General features: G+C 37.8%; 2 protein-coding genes and 1 long non-coding RNA gene across 5 annotated transcripts in view; all 3 read left to right on the forward strand.

The window, feature by feature from the left end:
* Nucleotides 1–18,309, forward strand: part of LOC149043906 (ephrin type-B receptor 1-like) — a 101,905-nt gene that overhangs the window by 3,611 nt on the left and 79,985 nt on the right. The window contains exon 1 of one of the 3 annotated variants that reach the window (XM_089209064.1): nt 17,020–17,140. The exons of the other annotated variants lie outside the window; for them this stretch is intronic. Within the exon in view, the coding sequence (XP_089065190.1) occupies nt 17,071–17,140 (70 nt within the window). The 5' untranslated portion in view covers nt 17,020–17,070. Of the gene's footprint in view, nt 1–17,019; nt 17,141–18,309 lie in introns of those variants that run through there. 3 annotated transcript variants of the gene reach the window in all.
* On the forward strand, nt 1,089–11,612 carry LOC149043907 (uncharacterized). Its single transcript, XM_089209953.1, has 14 exons — nt 1,089–1,737; nt 2,627–2,770; nt 4,129–4,238; nt 4,597–4,661; nt 4,757–4,953; nt 6,116–6,223; nt 7,062–7,080; nt 7,537–7,576; nt 8,867–9,140; nt 10,409–10,519; nt 10,621–10,811; nt 10,963–11,085; nt 11,207–11,277; nt 11,555–11,612. The coding sequence occupies exons 1-14, from the start codon at nt 1,527–1,529 to the stop codon at nt 11,610–11,612; spliced, it is 1,722 nt and encodes a 573-aa protein (XP_089066079.1). The 5' UTR covers nt 1,089–1,526.
* On the forward strand, nt 11,897–13,584 carry LOC149043908 (uncharacterized). The gene is made up of 2 exons (XR_016187576.1): nt 11,897–12,402; nt 12,973–13,584. It is a non-coding gene; the product is annotated as an uncharacterized LOC149043908 (long non-coding RNA).

An 18,309-nucleotide genomic window follows, 5' to 3' on the forward strand; every position in this document is an offset into this window, starting at 1 on the left:
TTAGCACTTGAACTAATTCTTTAGGATGAACTTGATTAAACTCATTTTAAACAGTAGTAATATAAACTAGATAACTGATGTTTTTCCCCTCTTCATCTTGTACAATTTCAGTATCCTTCTTCCCATCCTCCAATAAACTAGAACTTCCTATGACTTTACTTGGCATTTCAATAACGGAGAGCCAATTATTAATCAGTGGCAATCAGAATTATTCATCATTTCAAAGAGATCAAAGCCTAAATGTATGAAACAGTAAAGTTTTTGGTAAATATCGCATGAAAAAGCACGCACGCTGTAAAATAATGCCATTTGGAGTTTATCATAATATGTAATTTGATAATTAGATTTTGTTATTCTAGAAATATTGATTCATGTTGAACATAGTTAAGGGATCAGCCCATCTAATAATGCTCCATACTTGCCTGGCATATGAGTAGAAATTTTCAGTATAGAGTACTTTCAGTACATTTATGTTTTGCACAGACCGTCACTTTTGAAGTGAGTATTTTACTCCTTAACGATTGACCAATAATCGGATTTTTATTCTCTTGAAATAGAGAACTTTTTTCATGTTTTCATACTCTCATCTAAACACTTGATTTCCTTTTCAGATCTGTTGTGTCAATTTTTCAACAAATTAGCACTTGAACTAACTCTTAAGGATGAACTTCATTAAACTCATTTTTAACCAGCAGTAATATAAACTCGATAAAGTATAAGTCAGTAACAATCAGTAGTGTTCATCATTCCAAAAAGGTCAAAGCCTAAATGTATGAAACAGTAAAGTTTTTGGTAAATATCGCATGAAAAAGCACGCACGCTGTAAAATAATGGCATTTGGAGTTTATTATAATATGTAATTTGATAATAAGATTTTGTTATTCTAGAATTATTGATTCGTGTTGAACACAGTTAAAGTATCAGCCCATCAGATAATACTCCATACTTGCCTGACACGCGTGCAGAAATTTCCAGAACAGTGTACGTTCAGTGCGTGTATGTTGTGCACAGACCATCACTTTTGAAGTGAGTATTTTACTCCTTCACGATTGACCAATAGTTGGATTTTTATTCTCTTGCAGTGGAGTCATACTTCAACTCAATCGCGGCCTGTCTACGGAGTCTGTGATATTGCTAACAAGAATGAGGAACCAAAGAACTGGTTAATAACAAAGTTCATTAACATCAAGAATGCTACACGACTCGATATTGAAGTAACCTATGCCTTCCGTAATTGCCCCTCAAGTAACGTGGGGCCATTTTGTAGAACAAACTTCTCCCTGTATTCTTATCATGCTGATTACAAGTTTCATTCAGACCCAAGACAACTAAATTTCCACAAAGAAACTGTCATAACTCCAAAAACTCTACCTGCGCCTGGGGAGCTCGCAACAAACATATTTTATGGGTCAGTTGTAACAGAAGCAAAGGGAATTTATTTAGCTTTATTAGACCAAGGAGCCTGCCTGATAATAAGAAAATTTGCTGTGAGATATCGTTTCTGCTCTGAAACGGTCCCTTCCAAAATGGTTAGATTTTCAAGAACAGTTGCTCCAGCAAATGACAGCAATTTAACCAAACAAGAAGGAAAATGTACAGATCCTAACTCGATTACGAAAAACAACAAAAAGTTATTTGGCGTGTGCCTTAGTAATGGGGAGTGGAACATTACAGATAACTCAGCCTGCCTTTGCAATTATGGTTATGAATTGACGAATGGATCTTTCCCATGCAAAGGTTAGTGCTGCACTTAAAACCTGGATTTTCCTCCGAAGCGTTGGGTCCAAAATTTAATCATTTAAATAGTTAAACATCTAAATGACCACCCCGTTTATTCATCGTTTGATAAAAAGCTTAGAGAAGCTTCGATACATAACTTACATGAAAATGGACTGTTTGGTCATACATCACATGTTCATATAAATTCAATCGGTGGACGTAGATAAATAAATAGTCAAGGACGTAAGAACCAAAAACGAAGACCCCAGGACAAAGAACCCCTTTTTGCAAAGTACTATTTTTGAAAGTGCCGTTTCGTTTTGCTTTGTCTTGGTTTTTTGCGCAGTTGGATGTATTTATTTATGTGCCCCGTTAGGTTTAAAATCTCCCTTTCACAAATCATCACCGTACTGAGTTATTCTTAAGAGCCCCCCCCCCCCCCCATTTGTTAATTTTTATCTATTCTTCTAGATTTTTATGTCTATTCTTCATTTCCCTTTTTTCGGTTTTGCAAAAATACGGGGTATTGTTTTTCGGCTCTTCGTTTTCGGGTCTTTGTATTTAGGTCTAATAACCCCAGGTTAGGGGTTATATTAAATTTACGGATGCATGTTGTTCAAAAACCCGAATGATAGTCATTATGAGAGTCATAAGGAGTGAAGACAAAAAGAGTTGTCTCGGTAACCAAGCCTCTGGTGATGACTAGTGCAAAGGTTATGAAAATGCGTCTCAGATTCTGTTAAAGACAGTAGTCATTTGCTCGGCAGGATTTTTTTGCCTAATCCCTAAGCAAAGCAAGTTAGAGGGTCATTACATTGATGTTTTCTAAAAAGGAGAATATCAGTTGATATTCCCTTGGTTCTGAAGGAATGGCATTTTGATGAAATTTCACATCGTTTCATTTTAGAGTGTCAGAGAGGCTTCTATAAGGATTCTGTTAGTAATGCAAAATGCGTACCTTGTCCTGCAAATTCAGCATCTGATACTGGCAGAACTGGTTGCACGTGTAAAGAAGGTTACAGCAGATCATCTAATATGGCAGATTGCGAAGGTATACATATACATATTAGTGTTTGGTCTTGTCCTAATCATTATCGACTAATAAAAGTCCTAAAGCCTACAGAGGATCATTTCGATTTGGTCTAACAAAATTCAAAATGCTCAAAGGAACAAAAGGCTCTTTAGTTTTACGTTCTACTTAATGCTTACAACATCGATCAGGATATCTGCATAATTCCTCCCACCATCAACTCAACAACAGCATAGTCTGTTTTGGCCATGAGAAAAGTCTATCTCGTAGAATAATAAAATTGGAGCAAAGAGTGACAAACAAGGAAGCGAAATCTCTTTGCCACCTCACCCGAAAGGCGTTAACAAGAGACGGGTAGGTAGGCGAGAAAAACAACACCACTTGACAAAACACTGTTAACGCTACGAGAGCACTAACAAAACTGAAACCAGGTATTGTAACCGATAAAGAATAGACAAAGGTGTGTCGGTGGCATGTGGCAATTAATCGCTTTGCGCAATAGCTCCCAAAAAGGGAATATTGACCAAAGGTTCGGTCAATATGGCTGTATATTGAACGAGTTCTTTCTTTTTTTTATCTCGGTCCTGAAAACACAGAAAAAGAACAAGGGTAATATCCAGCCATCATGATCGAATGAGCTTGGTCAATAAATGATTTATTGTATCGGGAAAAAATATTTCGTTTTGATAAGAAACAAGATAACTTATTTATTTCCAGAGCCGAGAGAGAAAGCCATCTGTGTTTGTAGCACAATAAACCCACGAGGGTTTTTTATGCTCTCTTCTGCCGCTTTTTGCGACTTCATCGCCGACATTGCCCAAAAATAACCGCTCCATGTACTTCTTCCTCTTGCACAGAGTCAAAGACAACAATCCCTAACGGTTTCGGTAGCCAGTCAGAACAAGGGACTCGCCTCATATTACTTATGGGTGCTGCCAGCGATATGAAAAATGTTATTATGATAAAGTAACCTACATTTATCATACGTGTAAATGTCAGAAAGAAACCAGACTAGTGTAGCTAAGGACCTCTTTTGATAGAAAATCATGCCCAAGTTATTCTTGTAGAAGCTCCTATAGAGGTGAAAGGGCATGCTTCCCCTTAAAACTTTAAAAAATACAGTCTTTTTTGATACCATTTGCAGCATACTAGGATTATATTCAATTGAAAATTTTCTTGGATAACCTGATTGTTACATATTTAACCCCCCAGGGAAAGCGGTCGGCTCTTAGTCCCTGTTTACATTCCAGTTAATGGTATTTACTTTGGTATTTGCGGGAAATGAAATGTTAATCATGATATGTAATGAAGTCACAAAGTATCAACAAGTCTACGTTTATGTGTGTCTAATTGCAGTGTCTTTTTATTCAAATGTACAGTCAGAGTAAAAGTACTGATTAACATAACCATGGTCATCACCAGTGAAAGTTGTACTGATGGGAAATACGACATACATAATACATACATACTGACTAGACTCAAGGAAGTGGTAACCATCTTTTTTAGAGCAATATTTCTATTTATATCTTTATTTCTTTCTTCTATTTCTGCCGTTGCACATCGTACAGTTAAAATTTTAGTTTTGGCTTTCGTTCGAGAATGGCTGGCTATCAAAAGAAATAGAGACTTATTTTAATGAACTCAAAAATTCCAAATGAGCCTGTTAAGCACTTGCATGGGCATGCTATGAACGTTTATAAAAGAGGTTTTTCATTACAAACTGGTAATATTCTAAATTTTTTTGCCGGTGAACATTCATATGTTTATCTGATTGTGTGCTGGTGTTTAAGTTGCCTGATGAACTTCTCGAACTCCTCTTCAGTTTCACTTTTCTGTTCCTTCTTTAGATGGAAGAGGCTTTTGCTTGGAGATTTGTAGGTTTCAAAAGTGTGCACTTGAAAAGTAGCATTAGGTTTGTAAATTGCCTGGATCAGCAAATGAATTATAATTTTCCGGTTTCTAAAGCACTCCATCCTCTAATGACCCACGTCTTTCGTCTTAATCAAGGTGTGAAAGTACAACTTTTTACCTTGCAATGATCTTCGATTCCGAAGCAAAAGAGCAAGATGCTATAGTCGTACTTCGTAATGCTTCCAGAGATGGGAAGCTTGGAGACTTCACCGTGAGTGCTATAAAAAGGACAAGATTGGAAATTGACTTCGAAACTGGAACTACTGAAGCAGGCACAATAACTCCACCTGGCAGTAGGTTTTAATCCTTCGATACAGACATTATAGTTGATTGGTAGCAGAAATCTTAGTCCATGATATGCTTCAATTGGAGTGGTTAATCATGGAATGAGATTTAATCACTTCCAAGCGAAACACATTCACACATTATGCACGCTGCACAAGTATGTTCAGCATCTATTTGGAACATTCTTCTTGTTTATGGTATCCATGTTGATGTACTTGGTTGTACTGATCTTTTAAAACATCATACAGATACATCTTAAGGTTATTCATGTTATGAGTAATTATTGTAAATATAAGCTTCTAGATTTCTCCAGACTACTTAGTCATGCAGATTCGCAAACCATAGAACTTTCCAGAACCTTTCATCAAGTCACGCATTTATTATGCAATACTTCTAAAAAGGTCTTATGTAAGCTTCTGGAATGTTCCAGAGCACTTTGTGAATATATATAAAGACTTACTTATGTAGTAGTAAGAGTAGTTGTTGTTGTCGGAGGGACGACTGTTTTGAAAGCCCTACCGAGAGAGAGCTACTGGGGAAAATTGCTCATTTCAAGGAACTTTGGCTACAGCAGTGAGATTGTGTCAGTCGTGGGATTGTGTCAGTGGTGTGCTAGGATATAGACTGTGGTGGGCTTAATTAAGTTTATTAACGATAAGTATTGTACTGCTTCGAGAAGTCGCTCCTTGTTAAGAACATTATTCGCTGTTTAATAAAGTAGTTAAGTTTGTGAGATTGAGTGTTTTTCTGTCGGTTAGATTATACCGTTACATTCTGTATAACACCACAAGAGCTAAGGGCTGCAGGGTGGAGAAGGGATATACCCTTGGCTAGAGTGTGATAAAAAAAAATAGAAGCTCAAACAATAACTTGCGGGGCCTTTGTTTCCTAACTGCGATCTGAGAAGTAAAGGCTAAAGCAGTATTCCCTATGGGAGGAAAGGTGCAAGATGTCATTCAATAAAAATCGAACGGTGTACGCTTCTCCGCTAATATTACAAATGGGTTCTCATACCCAGTTAAACCCCTTCTTCCAAGTAATTTGTCATGAATTAAATAAAAAGTTATGTGTAGAAAAAGGCATCATGACTAAAACGGTTAAGCGGAGGATTGCCATAATTTAGTTTGAGGAGGCATATATTTCATACGTTGTTCAACTCTTGTATTCAAGGTGCCACAGGGATCACTGTTGGTGCAGTGGTTGGATCAATTGCCGCGCTGGCTGTTGCTGCTGGAATATTTGTCTTTTTCGTACGGAAGTGGAGAAAGAACTCAAATGGTAAGAGTAGTATTAATGCCAACTCTAGCCCCCAAGAAAAGTCGCGTAGTATCAAGCAGCTGAAAACAGTTTATGTTTTTTATAGCCTTTTTTAAAAATACGGTATGTCACTGGATTTCGAAACAGTTCTAATAAATCCCTTTAAAAAAAAGATATTGGTGTCCAACACCGTTATATTATAAAAGATGTAATGAAACTTTTTAACTGAAAATGAATACTCTCTAAACTTTTAAGATTCCCTGAAACAAAGGTGGCAAATTTGCGATGAAAGAAAATTAAAGAAAATACAACTCAAATCCACTGCAAATAACACCGAACAAAATTGAGTACGAGAAAGTGTCCACATCAATTTTCAGTGTCAAGGTTTAAGTCTGTGGAGGCCAGATTACCTGATATTGCGAAATAACGCGCAACGCGCGCGAATACCATAAAATGTAGTTTGAGAATCAGAAACAGTTACGTGGCACGCCGACCAGAGTATCACTGAAGCCTCTGAGTGTTTAGGTGAGGCTGGGTGAACACGGCAAATCTTCTCTATAATCTGTTGCCTTTATGAAATACACACATATCCAAAAATTCATGACCGTGATTATAGGTTCTCGTTTGATCGGGTTCTATAATTCTATGATTTCAATTATAACCCTAGACCTGGTGACCACTTTCTATTGAAACTGACCATGTGTAAAATGAAATAAATTTCAGAAAACATCATTCTGCATTGCCTTTGAATTATTTGTTACTTTCTCTTAATATACTTTTCGAGCTGGTTTTTCTTTGCTATCTTCTCACTTTACGTTTTTCATGTTTTTCATACTTTTTGTCTTTTTTATCGTTCTAGAAATAATAAGAAGAGAGAGGTGAGATTTTTAGAACGATAAATTATCGTCCAATTTCATGTTTTGTTTTTGATACCAATTGTAAACTGTATGCAACTGTGAATTTCAAGCATGGATTATGATAGTTACGCCTAGAGCAGGAGCTTCATCTAAAGTCAATTTCCCAGAGCATCCGTAACGTAATGTCGTTAAGACTACTCACCAGACCTTTTGAGAATGGACTATTCAGAGATAATTATCTTTCCTTAGAGCTAGTCCACTCAATGAAAGGCATAGATGCATGGTTCCTAATCTTTATGAAACCTTTTTTGAGTCAGTGCAGCAGCGCAAAATGTGACATGTTGTCACTAATCCTTTCGAGACTAATACTTATAGAGTGCCTAAATGTGTGCTTTCCTAGCTGAACAAATCGTCAACGTGCTTCTTCCGATTGAACTCGGATGCGACCGAAAACGTGATTTTCTTTTTTACTTTTAGGACAAACAGAGATACAATCGAGGAAATAGAGAATGTTTTTGTAAGTCGCTTGAAGATTTAACTCTTAACCTTATTGTGGTACAATATTATATCATTTTTTTGTCAAGAGGGCACGGTAACGAATCCTTCAATCTGATTGATTCTTAGCGCAGTCCGGATTTTCCTACCTCTGCCGATGGGCACAGTAACGCTTTCGTGGGTCGCGCAGTATATTCCTAGCTTCATTGCAATTTTTTTCATAAATGTATGTTGTTTTATCGGCTGGGCAGCATTTTTAAGCACGGACTTCGGTCACAATCTTAAGGCCTAAATTTATCAATAATTATTTGCTTCCTTGTTCTCAAATCAATTTGTTCGTTTGGATTACTGTTCCGAAGTTTGCATAGAAGTCTTTTAATTCACCGTTATCATCACGCAAATAGAAATGTTTTGCTTAAGCCTAAATCTTCAATTTATTTCCTTTACCTTTTACTCGCTGAGACATTGTTTAGTTTATGGAGGATCTTCCCATAATTACAAGCACCTTTGAGTTTAAGGAAAAAACGAAAATGTTATATACTAGCCTTGTTCGGTCCTTATTGGGAAAGCCTGTACCCTCTGTCTTGACAAAGAGCTTGAGGATAACATGTCTGTACTTTGACAGAGATTGGTGATCTAAGTTTACGTCGTTCTCCATTTCAATTGCGTAACTACCAAACAAAAAAACTTTTAATAACATGGCTGGAGCTTTATTCCCTTTCTTAAGTGCGATACGTTTTGTGTCTTTGAATAAAATTTACGTTGCTGACAAATTCGTTCAAATTTGATTAAATTATTTCTTACCAGCGGTGGTTTGTCTTTTATCTTCACTTATTCCGTGTTCGTATCTGTACCACCCTCGCTCTGCAATAATATTATTTTATAAAATGCTTCTCCAGTACATTGTACCACTCAGAGACGAGGCTAACACCACCACAAATCAGAACGATCATCAGTGTAATCTGTAGGAAACAGAAGAACAAAATTGAAAGTTTAATACGAGCCAGCACCTTTATATTATTATTTTTTAATTTTTTACTATCGCACTTCCAGTAGTAACTCCCAAAGAATGGAAGATAGTGCCATAAGTGGTCATGAAATTCCTACAGGAAACAGCTGAAGAAAATTTAAAATTTAATACGAGCCAGCACATTTTATTTTTCTACTTTTATATAATTATAATGATGATATTATGCAACACATTCGCAAGAAAACTTTGACATGAACCACGGAATGAAAAAGAAGGTAGATTTGAGAAACGTTCCACTGTAGCCCTAGTAAATGATTCCTTTTATTATTTTAAACTCAAAAGACTGAGCTTGAGATGGCGGAAGCTTCTCAAAGCCACCAGTATATGGCATTGGATGAGAGGAATCGGTCACCGGCGAACTGTCCACAACCGAGCCAGTCCGTCACTGAATACATCTCTACATATTCATCACCACGCTGTTGGGAGATTCCTACAGAGCATGTGACTCTAGAAAAGGTCGTTGGTAAAGGGGCTTTTGGTCAGGTTGCCAAGGCAACAGTCATAGGCCTCCATGGGAAACCAACGAAGACACTTGTGGCTGTTAAGATGTTGAAAGGTATCAAATACTTCAAATAATAGGATTTGTTTCAGTGAAATCCCAACGGTAGCACTCTTCTGGAAAGACTCAGCCTTAGGCAGGTAGCGTCAAGAGATTAAGCCTTCTTCTCGATCCTGAAGGTAGCAAGGCAAGCCTAATCTCCCCTCCCCCCAACCCTTCCTAAATGGGAGAGTAAGGTTCATTTAGCAGTAGTACAATCAGCAGTCAACTAAACGTGACCTCAGTTAGTTGATCAGGATCGTGAGACAATTTAAAACCAGCTATCAAATAGACCATGGAGAAATATGGACGTGATCCTCGCAGTTATGAACACTATTAATGTAGTAGTGAAAATAACGCCATGGAAAAAATTCAGGCCTGTGCGGGCCTTATTTTCTCTTCTACTTAACTAGTGTTCATAACTGCGAGGATCGATTCCATAGTCAGATCGTTTCCTCAAACGTAGTTCACATGTATGATTTTCATATATTTACAGTCATTTATAGACCATGAATGAGTTGACCAGACCTGCGTAGTCGAGAAATGACACGACAAGCTTCTCACGTGGCCTCAGCATGAAACTTGCTGGTGCAGCGCCCTCTGATATCCGAAGTCGTACAATTTTCTTACAAATTTATCAGAAGAGCTATCTTTTCCTGCAAGAACATAGCGACAGAGACATTTATTTGTAGAGAATTAAATTCTCGCCGACAATCGACACTCCTTCCTCCCACCTTTTTAAAAGTAGCAAACCTCAAAGACTGTTTTTCCGAATTAAAATTAACATAAGGGTGGTCCCTTTCAACATTAAAGCTCAGCGGGAAAAGGAAAAAATGTCTCCGCTACGCGTATGCCGCTCAGCAATTGTTTTGTACAAATCTTAAGCTAATTAAATTCAATATCATTAAAGTATGGTCATACTGGTATAGCAATGGAATGAGGGGTTTTGTCATTGTATTTGTCGACTGAGAATAATGTTTGAAATTTATAGAAATTTATAGTTACTTGCGGAGTATTACAGTCCTAATTCAGTCCGTCTTATCGAGTTTTACACACGAGCTCCAAAGATAAAGTTGTATAAGATATTTTATGACTATTACCATTTCATAACCTTGTGATTTTAGATAGGATGTTCAATCACTAAACAAAACGAGGCTCAAAGTTCGGAAGGAAATGTGCCACCTATTTATAGTTTAGCAAGTCAGAGAATATCAACTGATAATTTCTGAGGTACAGTTACTGATATTGCTTGTAAAGGTAACAGCTGTCGGGTGATCATCTTGCAGATCACGCTCCTGGGTCGTACAGGAAGGATTTGTTGTCCGAACTTCGATTGATGAAGGAACTCGATGCTCATCCTCATGTTATTAAACTTCTGGGATGTGTCACGAAATCTGGTAACTATGGAAAAGTATGCCTTAATCGCCCAAACAGCCAAAACAAAGAGCAGATTTAGTGCTTAATATAAGCATATTTTTATGTTTACCATATTTTACAGGGCCATTGATGGTGCTGATTGAATACGTTCCCTATGGAGATCTACTGGGATACCTCAGAAAGAGCCGTGGATTAAATGACACTTACTTCAAAGATCCGGATATCAAACCACAAACTAATCTGACGTCAGAGCAGCTGATGAAGTTTGCGTGGCAAGTTGCCGATGGAATGTCGTATTTGTCATCGATACCAGTAAGTAGGAACCCTATCTCTAGTTAGTGAAATGTTACTTTGGCATATGTTGCTGAAATCGGATATAGGTCATGACTTTTCATTCTTTTCGTTCAATTCTTCTGGACCCCTCAATTCATTAACATTAATGATTTCATTTTATTTGTTGTAGATTATCCATCGCGATCTTGCAGCTCGTAATGTGTTAGTTGGAGAAGGAGAAACGTGCAAAGTAACAGACTTTGGTATGGCCAGAGATATCCATGAGGACAACATTTATCAACGGAAGTCTAAGGTACTAAATTGGTTCAGTTAGCTAAAGATCTGTTTACAGTCTACTACCGGTAAAGTCCGGTTTATCCTTGATCATGATCTTTTCCTTAGCTTTTCCAACGAGTTCTGTGTTTCTAATTTAGGGGCGTCTCCCTGTTAAATGGACTGCCACTGAGGCATTGCTGTACGGAAAATATTCTATAAAGAGTGATGTGTGAGTACAAAGGCTTCATAAGGTCCATAGGCAAACTGGAAAAAGTTATTGGATGTCTAATGTATGTTATGCGTTGCATTTGTTTTAAATTGATGTGGAGATGTGGAGGCATCCTATTAAGAAGGGGTGGTAATACCCTTTCTGGCTTTAAGTCATAAGTAACGGCCCAGGTGTCGCTCCTATAACAAGTCTATTGTGCTTCCCACGATATTTTGCCGAAGATGTCAGTACAGACAAGAACATTTATTTCTGTTAATGCATCTCGTTTGTTTTACAGGTGGAGCTACGGAGTTCTCCTCTATGAGATCTTCACGATTGGTAGGTCGCAAGATTAATAACCAGACCATTAATTTTAGCGTCAACGTGTCAACAAAAGTGACTCTTGTGTTGACACGTGGTCATGAAGTAAGCAGGGTGAACCATACTCTGAGGAATTCAGTTTTGCCTTTGTGTTTTGTAACTGCCAGGCCACCTTAGATTGCCTCAGCTGCTGAACTTATTCGAAAAGAAAAAAAAAACAAACAAGGAACAATGGTGCAGGAATTATATTGTCAAAATATATTTAAAAGTGTCAGGCCCTTCTTGGAAAAGTTTATTGAGAGTACCCGCTTTATTTTAGGTGGTTCACCGTATCCAGGGAAGGATGGAAAAAAAATGGCAAAGTTGTTGGAGGAGGGATACAGAATGCCCAAACCACAACATGTGGATGAGAAGTTGTATGAAAAGATTGTGTTGTTGTTGTTGTTGTTTTTTACGTTCCTACAGCGATAACATTGATTTGAAAAGTTCTTCTTGTGAAAGTTGCGTGTGCAGCTCAAAATTAAACCTGTTTTTCTTTCTGAATGAGCCTACTTAGGGGAAACATTGGAATGAGTCAGTGATCACGAGTTTGTCTCTTGTGGTCATTAAAGAAAGGAACAAGCTTTCCTACCTTATATTGCAATCATGATTTTGTGCCTAAAAAAATCCTAACTGAGGGCAGTAAGAGCGAATAATGATATATCCTTGACTTCTTTGTGTTTCAGGTATGACATAGTGACAAACTGTTGGGATGACGACCCTAACTTGAGACCATCTTTTGAAAAGCTGAGGGAAGAACTCAAAGAAATGGAAAACCAGCACAAGGTAGATTTTTGGAGCTAATTTTGATCGTTTTAAGTTCCATCTGGCTTACGCAGGGTGACCTACAAACGCAGAATATCGTCTACTTCAAGGTAGCAGATTTTGGGTATTATAGTTTATTATGAAAATTACAGAAGTTTCGAAGCTCCTTTGCCTAAATTATGAGGTAACAATGATATAACAGGATTCCACCCAGTGTCCTTACACAAGTTCCATAGCTTGTTCATAAAACACGGAAGGGGAGTGATGTTTTGTTTCATAGAATTCTCTGAATCCATCGATGAAGACCCAAAGTAAATGCGAAGTTTTATCGAGTAAGTTCCAGTGTGGTGCTTCGAACCTTTCGTTGAGTCTTAAAAGAGGTACACTATGATATTCGTTAGCTTTTTCTTTATTTTTTTCTGATATCGTAATTTAGAATCTACCACTGTCGAATGCATGTGATATTTGTGTGACCAAGGGGTGCTCGAGCGTTGCATGTCTCTTTTATTTTGATTATTTCCAAGTATATTCCATCATCAACATGCTCTTTACGAAGGACGAAAAGTCATTTAACCTTTATTTTTTTGGCAGGGGCTGATAAACTTAAGCAATTACGACGATCGACTCTACGTTAATGTTAACGATCTAGCTGTGTAACCGATTGCATTCTTATGGAGTGAAGGATTAAGTGATAAGCCTTGCAGCCCTTGGAGTTCGTATGCTATTTTCTCTGTGTATTTGAAGTTAAAATTTCATCCTTTGTTAATACAAAGCAAGCTGTTTAACAGCGAAGGGAGGAACATTATAACTTTCCTTTAGTTTTATGTGTATCTTTTAGGATTTTTATCTTGAAAAGACATGGAATTTTTTTAGTGATATAAATTAAAAATAATGTTTCAGAGTAAATATTCATTTTGGTGTAAAATGTAAAACAAATCGCTCCAATTGTGTATTCTTTTTTGGAAGCAAATCCAATGACAAAGTATGAAAAGATACTTAGCATAGTGAACGTTAGAGATTTACTGTGAAGAGCCCGCTCTATCGATCAGAAAATTGTGCCACTTATGTCATTTAGAGCGAAGTCTGGGGAGCCCGAATAAGCCCCCCGAATAAGCCCCAGGGAAACCGAAATTCCTCTTCTAGCAAATGAACATCATTCGTTGAGGAATTTATAAGAATAATAAAGTTTTTATGACAAATTTATTTGACGGCTGTTTTTTGAATTGCAGTCTAAATCGCAGGATTGTTAATGAAGGTAATGATTGGACAAAGTTCTTTTCTTTTGTTATTTAAACAATTGCATTCCGCTCAAATTTTTTTACGTTAGGTTGATACATTTTCTGTGTTGTACAGCGTCGTAAAAATCAATGAATAGTGTCTGTTGGTGATCACGATAGGGCGTTGAAGTCTTAAGCGGCATCACCTGTTAGGGAATCTCATTTCCACTCTGAACAAGTCAAGGGTGAACGGGTATTCTGGTTCGTGGCAAGAAGAACTGACCAAGGAAGATAAGACTGACCGTCAGCGCCCGCTTAAGATTGCATATGGAAAAATGCAACTGCATTGCAATATAGTTTAATAAAGATGAAGCCGATGAGGAACGCCAATCATAAGATAGTGGTCATTTTTGCTTATGCGAAGTATCGGAGCATCAGGAATACGTCATATTCTCTCTTTTAGCGAATTAACATCAGTTTTCGGGGAATTTATCGGAAAGTTTTAGTTGAAGTTATAACTACCATGAGGCTTTGAAGTTCTGAGCGGTATTCCTTTTTTGAAATCCCATTTTCACACTGACCAAATCAGGAATGAGCGAACTTTCTGCTTTGTAGTGAGAGGAACTCGACGATAGGGATTTTTCCCCTGCCCTTTTCGACTGTGTATAGAAAATCTAGAGCTCTGTAATACATATTAAAACGTGCCATAGGAGGAACGCCTATTGCAAGACGACTGCCGTTTTTTTCTCGTTTGTACAGCCCAAACCAAGGCCTCAGTTATTACTGAACCGCACAAACATCGTTGGCACGTTTGAAGTGTCACAAATAACGAAAGGGTTAAGTTGTACATCACACCTATGAACTTTTACCCTCCCCTTACTTGGCATTTCAGCCCAGGCGGTGTGCGCACCCTGATTGCGTTTCATTGTGGAAGCGTTATCAGAAAGTGAAAAGGCAGAAAGCGCAGCTTTTGACAAAAAAATCCTTCAAAGTTAAGCTATATCTTTTTCCTTTAACTATAGTTTATCGTAATTTGACTCACACAGAATCGGAAGAAGTATGTTCTGTTCGTATTTGTCGCGTACTCAGTTGGAATTCAAGGACAAACGAAACGTTGTTTAGTATGGAATTTGAGACCGGTTTTTCTAAGATCTAATTTGAAGCCTCTCAAACGTTTCAAAAACGCGTTCCAACGGTATTTGTGTTTTTATACGTGTTTTATACGTGTTTTTATTAGCGCTGGTGTTTGAGACCGGTTATGGCCGCTAAAAGGCCTATTATTATTGCGTTACATAGCATTACCATTTAAGGTGATTGTACGATAAATATACTATTGAATAAAGGACGGTTGAAGTAGAGCAATGAAAGGACTTACTTGATCTATGAATACTCTATACTGTGCAAGGCAACATCATACATTCCTCCATACATGTCCAATACACAGCAATAGATTATATTCCGATGGAAAATGTGGTTTTTCGATAGAATAGGCAAAATTCTATTCGTGACATCTTCCAACGGAAAAAAATAGTTCGGCAGGTAGAACTTAAAACTTTTTCCTGGAGTTTGTTGGCTCTAATACAGAATCTCAAAGTGAAACGTTCAGTGAAATCCGGCCGAATTGAAACTCTTAAAAACACGCGAGTTTTTTTTCACATGACAATTAGAAAACAAACTGTCTAGGGCTTGTGTTTTATGAAAGAACGACAGCCGAATTCACTGGTATATAGAGATTGCTCGGGATGAAAGCGCCGTAACACTCGGCTGCTGTGGCTGATGTGGCCTTCTACTCAACGCATCGGTAAGGATAATATAGCAAGCTCTTAGTTGTTTACTCGAAGGGCGACCGTTGTAATTTCTGAGACTTGCTTCACTCCGATGACCATATCGCCATAATGAGCTAGCCGCGATGAACCTCAGCGTGATTGCTGAGTCTCTCTGACACCGTCATGATTAGTATGAATTTTAACAATTATGCCAGCTTGGCTATATTTTTCATCACTTCCGTTTTGTTCTGTGTTGTTTTTCATCACGAAACTATATATTCTAGAGGAGTGTTACCTGTGTTTGATTTTTATCACCTTACGTAACCTTGCAATCTAACCGGTAACCAGTCTAAGCGAGCGTGAAAACCTACAAAACTCAGACTGTCCGTTTCGTTTTCTCTTTGAGAATTTTCGTCTCTGCTCACGTTATAATAACGTAAGTACGGCGCTTGGCATGTTTACAAACCTTTGTTTGGTTCTTCTGTTGCTACTTGCCGGCTTGCGTGTTCCGAAATTTCACTTTTAGTTAACGAAAAAAAGCTAGAGAGAAGTCTGGGAAATGGTCCAACGTAGTACAATTTGGCAGATGGCGTGACAGCTTCAGCTCAGCTCTGTGTTTTATACTCTGTTAGAGCACGCTCTTTCAGTCAATGACAGCGCGCGTCATATCCGATCTTGTAATAATCCTCTTTAGTGTGGTAAGTTTTAAGGTGATATTGTCCTATATATGTTCTTTATTTTAGGCAAAGCTTGATGAGATCGTGCAAAAAAAAAAAAAAAATGTCTTCTTTGTGCTCCAAACATTGTTTAGGTAACTTTTCTCACCGGCAGAAATAACTCCTGGAAAGTCTTTCTCTCTTTGTAGTGCGTTTGCATGTCAAGGGTCGATTCCCAATTAAATATCTTTCGTTAAAGACAAAATTTCTGATTTTGATATTTATACAGCCATCGGCTGTTAGTGTGACTGCTGTCATGTGAGAATAGATTCTCAACAAAACTACAATTTGGATTCTTTCTGAATCTCGTCAGGTGCCTCCTTCGGAGGAATTTGTCACGAAGGAACGTCTGGAGTCGCGCAGGCCCGTCAACACATTTTAACTTTCGAAGGATCGGCAAGAAACAGTGAATCTCTATTACGTTCCACGTATTCATGCTATTCTCGCTGCCACAAAAGATGTTCACTCGACTGCCACAGGATACAAATGACTTACTTTTCTTTTGCGATTATGATGCAATGTTACAAAAGTGCGCACATCACCTGGCTCCACCCACTTCTGTAGTTACTGTTTCAGATCAATCCATCTACAACAAAATGAAACAACTTGCAACTGTTCGAAAATGAAATTTGTAAATTTTTTTCCCTCCGTCGCGCTCGTGTGTACCAACTTCATGAAAACTTCTTCCTAAAATCGTTTCACTTCCCTTGGTTCTTGAGTACCCAAACAACAGCGGAATATTTGCGAAAATAATTGCGCACCTATCTTAAAAAAAATTTTGATATTGTAATTGTTTCAGAGCACCAAGTAATTGAATTACTTTGCGTATTGAAAACAACTGGGCGTGGTCGTAAAGGTCTGACTTCTTATGTATGGTGCTTAGATTTGAGCATACTGATCGTCCGGCCTTGCACAGTTGTCATCTTTTGACCTTTTAGAAAGAGTTGAGTTTGTATCTCATGTGACCAGTTATCGGATAAATCCTTAATAATGAAATTATTCCGTGCAACTTTAGTTCTTTGGCTAATCGCTATTTTGCGCCGAGTTTCAGGAGAAGCAGGTAAGAGTTCGCATCAGACGACTGAAGGGTGTTTCAGTTCGAGAATTAACCTTTTAATTAAGTTCAGCAAGCAGTTAAATACGACAAGTTCTGCCACGCCATACGACTCAAAGCCACTCAAACTGCCGAGCCAAACAAAATTTAAAAAAAAAACATGCTATGCATTTTTTCGTGATTGTGCTCCCACGGGGTGTTACTACAATTAATTGCTACTTGGCTTCGGTAAATCCTGGACTTTGTGCGACTTTAGCAAAACGTATTAAGTAAGCTTCCCGTGTTAAATGAGAGAAGTAGAATGTTATTGAAGCGGTTGCATTTCTTCTCTCCGTTCATCACTGGAAGGCGAGGGTAGAGAGCCTTTCATGAATCGATGCTATAACTGTTGTGCACTTTAGACGATGGGCTTTGACTGAAAACTCGATCTTTGAGAAGGGCATTTCAATTGATACTTCCACCTTTCTCAACGTAAATTAGGGTAATTTAAATATCATGCGAATCTGGAGCTTAATGAGATCGAAGGACCAACGTAAATGACCTATTTTTGAGGCAGCATCAACTTTCTCTGCTTCTTATGATTCATATGTCTGGACACAGACCACATATTTTTATGCTGTTATGTATTTCGCTTCAAAACAACTTCAACTGGATTTCCGCCAAGTAATTAATGTCAAACTGAAATACAGTTTCGGTCACGTAATATGTAGATTTAGCCAAGCCTAAAAGCGGAGCTCTTTCAGTTACATGCAGTATATAATGTCGATATCGGTTGCAATTATTATTTAAAAAAATTTTTTTTTGAAACCTTTGCTTTTATTACAAAACATTCTACAAAACATTACTTACAGTGCAAGACTCATTACGCTACACTACTTACAGAACAGTATTATGTAGTATCCATATGTCTTTCTTTAAAGAAAGTTTTTTTGCTCCAACTTTTAGGGCTCGTTTGATCTTCGGTGTGAATCTTGACGTTGAGCAAATTATCGAAGTCCTTTGACTTAGCCTTGTACAGGTTAATTTGGGTCGATTCGTTGTAGGAAAAGATATTACCATTTCAGGTAAAGAGTGATTTGTGTTGGTGGTGTCAGAGCCTTTGCCTAGAGATCATAAGCGTTTAGGAATAGCGCTAACTACTAGATAATACTGTAAGAAATTGGCTTTACAGAAAT

This window comes from Pocillopora damicornis, chromosome 6 (genome assembly GCF_964200805.1).
Source record: "Pocillopora damicornis chromosome 6, jaPocDami1.2, whole genome shotgun sequence".
In the NCBI taxonomy this organism is placed as follows: domain Eukaryota; kingdom Metazoa; phylum Cnidaria; class Anthozoa; order Scleractinia; family Pocilloporidae; genus Pocillopora; species Pocillopora damicornis.